The sequence below is a fragment of the Oncorhynchus tshawytscha genome, linkage group LG04, assembly GCF_018296145.1.
Source record: "Oncorhynchus tshawytscha isolate Ot180627B linkage group LG04, Otsh_v2.0, whole genome shotgun sequence".
Classification (NCBI taxonomy): Eukaryota; Metazoa; Chordata; class Actinopteri; order Salmoniformes; family Salmonidae; genus Oncorhynchus; species Oncorhynchus tshawytscha.
The window spans coordinates 66,857,519-66,866,607 of record NC_056432.1 but is presented as its reverse complement, the minus strand read 5'-3'; the positions used below and the strand labels follow the sequence as shown (position 1 = coordinate 66,866,607).

Here is a 9,089-nt window from a genome sequence, read left to right as displayed (position 1 = left end):
CTTCCAACTGTATTCACCCCCCCCAACAGTTTGTCAAGCGTATAACTCCTGTGAGAGAGTCAATCTCAGTCAGCACATAGGGAAATGAACCTGGGCCATGCTTTATGACAAACTCAACAGCCTGAACAGAATGCCTGTGTGTGATAAAGAAACCCATTGGTGAAAGCCAAACAGTGTTATCCTATCTAGCATGTCAGTGGTTTAGCTGCAGTGTGCACAGCAGTAATCCTTCAATTGGGCTTGTAGAGTGTGATCCCACTGCCAAGCTGTTATTGCAGTCATCTGAGGAAGCAATATTGTTTCACAGTCAATGGAAGTCAGTAGGCTATTACCAATGAGTTCATTTCCATGGAAACAAGATGATGATGAGAGTTCTCGTTCAGGTTTAATGCAAATGGGTCAATTTATTTGATGTGTTTACATTTATATCTAGGAATATAATGTATTCTTCACTTTCCCATTCTAAATAACAACCATTACTGAACATTGATTTGTTTTTCATTATAAAATGTGAACACATTACCACTCCTCAGCTATACCTCAGCTATGGCTGATTACAAATGATTGCAGTCTGTCTTAAGTGCCAAATGCCTCCATTGACAAAGTATTATTTGCAGAACAACTTACTGCAAACCCTGTACAGGAACACATCTGCACAGTCATCAACAGATCTATTGCAGTACGGTACATACCCTGAGTATTGACTTTACCTGACAACAGACACTGACTACATATTCTCATCTGTCAGCAGATCTATATGGATATCTGAATGTGTGTGAAGAGACGCAGTGTCTTTCTCTCTCTGTTTGTGTGTGTCTTTTTGGGTGCATTTGTGTGTGTACCTCCAATCTATCAGTTCTTCTGTCTGAGTATTTGGGTGTATTGAGAGGCATAGGATTGCCTGCTCTGCTGAGCCTCTATCTCTGACTCATACTCCTCCTCTTCATCCTCCTCCTCCTCCTCTACACCCCTCTGGCGCTGTAGGATGCTGCTACGGGACTGTGAACAGGAGATGGGTTAAAGACTTGGGACAGTCTTGTAAAGGAAACTAAATATACCTGTCTGTCCATGACAGTAATGACTGTTAACCTTTATCAGTATATGTTTCTCTCTTTCATTCATTATTGTGGAGGTCTATGTTTTTGTCTGTAATGCTAGCAGCAGATGCAATCTTACCTTCTTGGCTGATTCAGCAGTGTGTTTGAGGCTGGAGCCCAGGGTCGGACTAGGCTGGTGGGCCATAGAGGAGGGCAGCAGGGTCTGGTTGTCCAGAGGGCTGTCAGACACCCTGATCCTCCCAGTGAACAGCTGTTGAGACCGGGGAGATGATCAGCCCTGTAGCCCCATACCTGGAACTGTCACCTTTCAGTCATGCTGTCCAGGTTCTGGAAGGTGTGTGTGTGTGTCTAACGTCCAGGTCTTTGTCTATGTCCATGCTGTCCAGGTTCTGGAAGGTGTGTGTGTGTCTAACCTCCAGGTCTTTGTCTATGTCCATGCTGTCCAGGTTCTGGAAGGTGTGTGTGTCTAATCTCCAGGTCTTTGTCTATGTCCATGCTATCCAGGTTCTGGAAGGTGTGTGTGTGTGTGTCTAACCACCAGGTCTTTGTCTATGTCCATGCTGTCCAGGTTCTGGAAGGTGTGTGTGTGTGTCTAACCTCCAGGTCTTTGTCTATGTCCATGCTGTCCAGGTTCTGGAAGGTGTGTGTGTGTGTCTAACCTCCAGGTCTTTGTCTATGTCCATGCTGTCCAGGTTCTGGAAGGTGTGTGTGTGTGTCTAACCTCCAGGTCTTTGTCTATGTCCATGCTGTCCAGGTTCTGGAAGGTGTGTGTGTAGACCTCAAGAGCCTTGGCATGGAACACCATCTCCACTGTGATGAAGTCTGTGAAGATCCTCTGGAAGAAGACCTAGTATTATTGTCACTGTAAGAGGATGGACATGCCTGAGTATGACTGGAACACATGCGAGTGAGTGAGTCTGTGTGTGTGTGTCGTGTGTTTGTGATGTGTTCATATGTGTGTGTTGTGTTTATATGTGTGTGTGTTGTGTTTATATGTGTGTGTGTGTGTTGTGTTCATATGTGTGTGTGTGTTGTGTTCATATGTGTGTGTGTGTTGTGTTCATATGTCTGTGTGTGTGTGTTGTGTTCATATGTGTGTTGTGGTTTAAGACCAACCTTGATGTCCTCCAGTTTCTGTCTCTGGAAGTCACTGATGGTCTCCTCCAGTAGTCTGGTGCTGCGGTGAGCATCATTGGTTGCCTTCTGAGCATTCACCTCTGCCTGAAAATGAAACAGCAAAGGAATACTACAACTGTACTGAAATTATGTTTTATGACAGCTACCAAAACCCCTGGAACCACATAGCAAGATCTCATCAATGGTCAGATATCTGCATCGTTGCAGTGTTGAAGGTGTTGTTGATGTGACAGGGGGAGGTTCCAGAGAAATCCTGTTACCTGTGACTGAAAACATTGGATAAGGTATTGAAGCATGACTAGAACAGAACATCTACATTTCTAAAACCTCTCAGAGACCAGGTTAGCTGATCTGAACCTGTCACTCAAAGCACCAAATATGGCTGACAAACAATCGTTTGTCACAGGCAATACGTCGTATTTTTCAATACTGTGTGTTGACATAAGGATTGTTGACGTAAATACTATAATCATGCTGGAATTCTGCTACTCTTGTAGAGTTATATGCAGATATAAATAGACTGGGAGAAAGGATACAATTCTTTGTCTATTGGAGGGATCCTTCTGCTGGAGTTTCTCCAGTTTCTGCAGCTCTTTCAGCGCTCTGTCCCGATCAGCATTGAACCTCTTCAGATCCGCCTGTATGTCAGAGATATGACCAGTCCATGAAGCTTCAAACACACTGTCTCAAAAGAGACTGCCTATACATTCACTGCCATTGTTCTGCCATGAGAGGCTGTGAAGAGTGTGTGAAGTGACAATGAGAGAGAGAGAGAGAGAGAGAGACAGAGAGACAGAGACAAAGATTGTGTGTGTGTGTGTGTGTGTGTGTGTGTGTGTGTGTGTGTGTGTGTGTGTGTGTGTGTGTGTGTGTGTGTGCGTGCGTGCATGAGGGATCTGTATTTTGTCTGGTAATTACTGTATGAAATCTACAGTGTGTTCGTTTCCATGTGTGAGGACTTACTCTCTTGTTTTCAACAATATCTCCGTAGGCTTTGAGGGGAGTGACGACTTTGGTCTCCAGCCTCTCTATCTGTCAGGGGTAGACACAGTAAACAGACTTTCATCTTCAAAACAACAGTATTTCAAGGTGTGAGAAACAAATTGTTGTATTTTTGTTAGGTAAAAATGGCTCGAAACCAACACTGTCTTTGCACACTATATGTTGTAGTATTCCTAGGTGTTGTAGTATTCCTTTGGCACTTAAGACTGAGTAACTCCCATAATGCCTTTATTTACTGTTACTGTTATCGTTAACCCTTACACTAACCCAGTAGATGCACCATGGCCACCCACGTCCTCTACCACTAATACCAGTGGCAGGGAAGCTACTCTAAAAATATAGTTTACTGAACCAACGTTTCTTTGAGAAAGTAGTTCACTACATCCAAACTGTTTTGTTATTATCTAAACCTGAAATGTCATAGATTACAAATTGCAATAAAAATCAAATCAATAACAGACCACCCTGGAGTCAGATTAACAGAATGTGTAATTAAGCCTATACACAAAAACTCTTTCAAGTGACAATTAGGCAAGTCTGATGCTGAAAAATAAAGGAAATGATTGCCTACTTTAGTTTAGTTAAATTTTTGCAAAAAACGTAGTGTAATTCCAGTAGTTAGCTACACCACTAAATGGCAAAAAAATAAATGAACTACTGAAAACCCTACCAAGAATTGAATATAGTTCAGCTACCACAAAGCTAGTGCAAAATTAAGTTAAATTACTAGTTTAACTAGCCTATATGTAGTTCACTACTCCCCAACAGCCCCTGACCTCTCACCCCTCACCTCAGCCTGGCGGTAGTCCTGCACCATGGCCAGGTCTTCAGCCAGGTTCTTCAGACAGGTACGGAGCTCTGGGTCCTCAGTATTCGAGAAGTCATTGAGCTGTCTGACCAGCATGTCAGCCTGGTCCCTCAGCTTGCCTGTCTTCCTGGTGTAAGAGGCCAGCAGGCTGCAGAACTGACCCAGGTACTTCTCCGCATGGCTCACTGTCAGCTCCATGCTCTTTATCTGTCTGTCTCTGGACAAAAGATGAAGAGTTATGACGGGTTAGGGGTTTCAGCTAACTATAGACCTCCAGGAAGTTTTAGGGTCGTGTTTGTGATAAACGCTAGATGAGCCAAATAGCAGTACACATCCCTTTAGCATTATTATATCTGTGAGACAGGTGTGTTTCCAAAGGCGCACACATATGAGATAAAGTATTCCCAATGCGCAATCTTCTCCATACATAATCTAGGCCCACTTACCACTTTAGCCGTGGTTTCCACACATAATCGTGGAAAGGCAGTATATAGTGAAACATGACATGGTTAGCTATAGAACTAGTACAGCATCAAATGAAGAATCAACCGATTGGCTAGATGTTGACTATGTAGAGCCGTCTGGTCCATGCTAGCTTTTCCTGCTACAGTACTGTGGTTTATTAAAGCAGTATAGCTAACCAACACAGGTGTTACCAAGTAATAGTGGTACATTAAACCATATATGCATGTAACGAGGGCAACTACCTTGTAAAGATGGTGTTCATGTTGGATTTGCTCAAGCGTCACTTCACCTCACTGTTGAGCTGCGGTATTTGCCTTATTGCCAAGCTCTCGCCTGCCCTGGGTTACGAGCTAGTTGGTTGCTATAGAGATGACAACACGGAAGAGTGGGGTTTTGGGGTGTAAGTGATGGTTATGGCCACATGGTGGCAGCAGCGTATAATTAGCAACATAAGCCCCTAGAGGAGCCGAGACAGGCTTTACTAGGCAGCCTTACAGAAGAATAAAACGTAACCCCATCCCTCAGGTCTATTAAATAGCGTGGTAAAACTGATGTTTTAAAAACTCACTCTCACCCTTTCTTTCTCTCTTTCTCTCTTTCTCTCTCTGTTCTCTCTCTGACTCACTCGCTCATACACTCCATCGCACACACGCACACACACACACACACGCACACGCACACACACATGGTCCAGCTTGTTAACGAGTGGCTGTAAGAGAAGTGTTGAAGAGAGGCCAGCTCTCAACTCTCTCTGGGAAGAATGTGTTGGCATATACAAGGGGCGCCACTCAAATGGAACTTTAATTCATTTACACAAAAACTCAAACAATTCAAAAAACAGACCTCACTGCTGGCAGCTCACAGCTGTAAAGTGTAACACAGCCTCTTCCTACCTGAGAATTAACGTTTTATTGTATGCTGCACTTAATATAGTGTGTGTGTGTGTGTGTGTGTGTGTGTGTGTGTGTGTGTGTGTGTGTGTGTGTGTGTGTGTGTGTGTGTGTGTGTGTGTGTGTGTGTGTGTGTGTGTGTGTGTGTGTGTGTGTGTGTGTGTGTGTGTGTGTGTGTGTGTGTGTGTGTGTGTGTGTGTGTGTGTGTGTGTGTGTGTGTGTGTGTGTGTGTGTGTGTGTGTGTGTGTGTGTGTGTGTGTGTGTGTGTGTGTGTGTGTGTGTATGTGTCAGCCAGTGGAGGTGGGCTGTGAATAGGGCTTTGATGTAGCCTGCCAAGTTTCCCCTGTGGGCAGCAGCTGTTGTGATAAACACGCTGTCTAGTAGCAACAGATCCTCCCAAGATGGTTCCACACCCCCTCCTCTCTCTCTATCTTTCTCTCTCTCTCCATCACTCTGTCTCTCTTTGTTCCCCCTCTCTCTCTGTATTTCTCTCTCTCCCTCTTTCTGTCTCTCTTTGCACCACTCCAGCCCCCCTCTCTCTTTCTCTCAACCTCTCCCCCAGGCTGTAGTTAGTGAAGGGAAATGAAAACAATGCCCCTGCCAGTCCAGCAGCAGAACCATACCAACCTGAGAGAGACAGACAGACAGACAGAGGATAGGGGTGAACGAGACATAGTGTGAACTAAACTCACAGACAGACAGACAGACAGACAGACAGACAGACAGACAGACAGACAGACAGACAGACAGACAGACAGACAGACAGACAGACAGACAGACAGACAGACAGACAGACAGACAGACAGACAGACAGACAGACAGACAGACAGACAGACAGACAGACAGACAGACAGACAGACAGACAGACAGACAGACAGACAGACAGACAGACAGACGCAGCCCAAAGATAATTATCGGATGTCTCTATAAACACCACACAATAGCCACAGGGCTGATGGCTAATTGCGTTCCCCAGAGCAGGTCTGTAGGGCTGACAGAGGAAGGAAGTCCACATGTCACCCAGAGGCAGAATCAAAGAGCAGGGCAGACTCACTTCCTTTGCGACACTCACACTTGCTCACAAAAACACACAAACACACACAGACACACACACATGCAAACACACATAGACTGTGGGTTGGAGTTTCAGTCATATTCATTGAAGCTTCCATTCATTCAGATCTGTATTGATCCTTATATTGTCATCATTAACTCCTATGTGGGAAATGACATCATCTCACTCCCTGTTCTGAAGAGTCAGTTTGTCTCATAGTGATGTCACAGCCTAGGAGTGTGATTGAGGAGGCAAGGCGACACAGACGAGGAAAACCAGCTAAATGAAACATTTCCCCCAGGCTGTTACCTCAATCACAAGCTCTGGGTACGACAAGCCACAACCACAGGCAGCCTTTTTGACTGAGTCAGAAAACTGTATTTTATTGCTGTGGGAGTTGCTGTATGAATATGTTGAACACTATGAGGCAGGAACACTATTACTGAATAATATGAGGCAAGGACAGACTCTGACTTAGGTTAACCTGTTGCCTAGTGAGAGGATGCCAACGCTAGTGGGGTCTACCTGTTGATGAATGTCATTGGACCAATCACTGTGTGTATATCTGGGCATGACTCTTACTATACATAGTTTACCTCCTACACTCTTAGAAAAAAAGGTGCTATCTAGATTCTAAAAAGGTTCTTTGGCTGTCCACATAGGAGAACCCTTTGAAGAACCCTTTTTGGTTCCAGGTAGAACCCTTTCCTTTCCACATGAAAACCAAACGGGTTCTACCTGGAACTAAAAAGTGTTCTACCTGGAACCAAAAAGGGTTCTCTTGTGGGGACAGCCAAAGAACCCTTTTGAGTGTAGCCTGGCCCTGGCCTAGCTGACATAGAGGTGTACAAATATCCTTTTTTATTTTCCTCTACTCTGGAAGTGCTGGCCCACAGGCGCCAATGTGTGTGTGTTCCACAGCCAGTGCAGTGGAATGGTCTGGGATGTAACCCAGGACAGAGTTTCCCGTTGTGAGGGGGTTTTCTATGTTCGCCAGCAAGGGCTGACCCCTCTCTCATACCTGTGATTAATGCCAGAGCATGCACCTCAGAGGCAGTGTCAACAAACAGCCTCTGTGTGTGTGTATGTTTTCGTGTGTGTGTGTGTGTGTGTGTGTGTGTGTGTGTGTGTGTCTGTGTGTGGTTGGGTGAAGGAGGGTTGGTTCATTCATTCGACAGATGCTTAAATTATTCCTTGTAGTGTAGAGTAATAAAGTTTACAGTGTAGTTAGGACATTTACAGTGTAGACTTAGAACATTTGCAGTGTTGAGTTATAAAGTTTACAGTTTAGAGTTATAATGTTTACAGTGTTGAGTTATAAAGTTTACAGTGTAGAGTTATAACGTTTACAGTGTAGACTTAGAACATTTGCAGTGTAGAGTTATAAAGTTTACACTGTAGAGTTAAAAAGTTTACAGTGTAGAGTTATACGATTTACAGTGTAGAGTTATAACGTTTACAGTGTAGAGTTATAACGTTTACACTGTAGAGTTAGAACATTTACAGTGTAGAGTTATACAGTTTACAGTGTAGAGTTAGAAGGTTTACAGTGTAGCGTTATAACATTTACAGTGTAGAGTTATACAGTTTACAGTGTAGAGTTCAAAAGTTTACAGTGTAGAGTTAGAAGGTTTACAGTGTAGAGTTATAAGATTTACAGTGTAGAGTTATAACGTTTACAGTGTAGAGTTATAAAGTTTACAGTGTAGAGTTAGAAGGTTTACAGTGTAGAGTTATAACGTTTACAGTGTAGAGTTATAAGATTTACAGTGTAGAGTTATAACGTTTACAGTGTAGAGTTATAAAGTTTACAGTGTAGAGTTAGAAGGTTTACAGTGTAGAGTTAGAAGGTTTACAGACTAGCGTTAGAAGGTTTACAGTGTAGAGTTAGAAGGTTTACAGTGTAGAGTTAGAAGGTTTACAGTGTAGAGTTATAAGATTTACAGTGTAGAGTTCTAAAGTTTACAGTGTAGAGTTAGAAGGTTTACAGTGTAGAGTTATAATGTTTACAGTGTAGAGTTATAAAGTTTATAGTGTAGAGTTATAACGTTTACAGTGTAGTGTTCTAAAGTTTACAGTGTAGAGTTCTAGAGTTTACAGTGTAGAGTTAGAAGGTTTACAGTGTAGAGTTAGAAGGTTTACAGTGTAGAGTTATAACGTTTACAATGTAGAGTTAGAAGGTTTACAGTGTAGAGTTAGAAGGTTTACAGTGTAGAGTTAGAAGGTTTACAATGGGGATATAGGAGAGTATGGATGTCTCCTAGGTGGTGGGAGAAAGAGATACTGTAACTATGTGGGACATTACATTGGCCCACCTTTGCCCCCTCTCTCCCCACTTCCCCTTCCCTCCCCAATTTGCTTCCTCCCACTGCCTCCACCCTCCCCACTGCCCCCTCCCTCCCCAATTTGCCCCTTCCCTCCCTCCCCCCCCACCCTTGTCCCCTCAGTCATCAGTTATTGAGCAGATCCATCAGTCTGACTGTGTCTTCACTAGTGGAGCCAGTAGTGGAGTAAAGAAGTGATCATTGTGATGAATGGGAGAGAGAACACTGTATGACACTTATTTTCCTTTCTCCCCAAAAATCTTTCAACCAAAACATGAAACCTGGTTGGGATGGGGGTGGTGGGGGGGTCTGGTGAACGATGGCTGGGACTGAGTTGACCCTCACACTGCC

At 43.7% G+C, this 9,089-nt stretch overlaps 1 protein-coding gene across 1 annotated transcript; it reads right to left on the bottom strand.

The window, feature by feature from the left end:
* Positions 1 to 383: 383 nt before the first annotated feature.
* Positions 384 to 4,845, bottom strand: LOC112249590 (CBY1-interacting BAR domain-containing protein 2-like). The gene is made up of 9 exons (XM_042321105.1): positions 4,713 to 4,845; positions 3,988 to 4,222; positions 3,159 to 3,227; positions 2,732 to 2,833; positions 2,456 to 2,461; positions 2,175 to 2,279; positions 1,780 to 1,893; positions 1,177 to 1,308; positions 384 to 999 (listed from the first exon to the last, which is right to left on the bottom strand). Exons 1-9 carry the CDS (start codon positions 4,730 to 4,732, stop codon positions 853 to 855), a joined length of 930 nt encoding a protein of 309 aa, XP_042177039.1. The 5' UTR covers positions 4,733 to 4,845; the 3' UTR covers positions 384 to 852.
* Between the last annotated feature and the right edge of the window lie 4,244 nt (positions 4,846 to 9,089).

Bases quoted from the DNA above. Each gene is read 5' to 3' on its own strand.
- LOC112249590 (XM_042321105.1), bottom strand. From the start codon at position 4,732: ATGAACACCATCTTTACAAG. The intron at 1,894-2,174 runs GTTGGTCTTAAA...GTCTTCTTCCAG, and splicing joins AGAAACTGGAGGACATCAAG to AGGATCTTCACAGACTTCAT. The intron at 1,309-1,779 runs GTTAGACACACA...CGGTCTCAACAG, and splicing joins ACATAGACAAAGACCTGGAG to CTGTTCACTGGGAGGATCAG.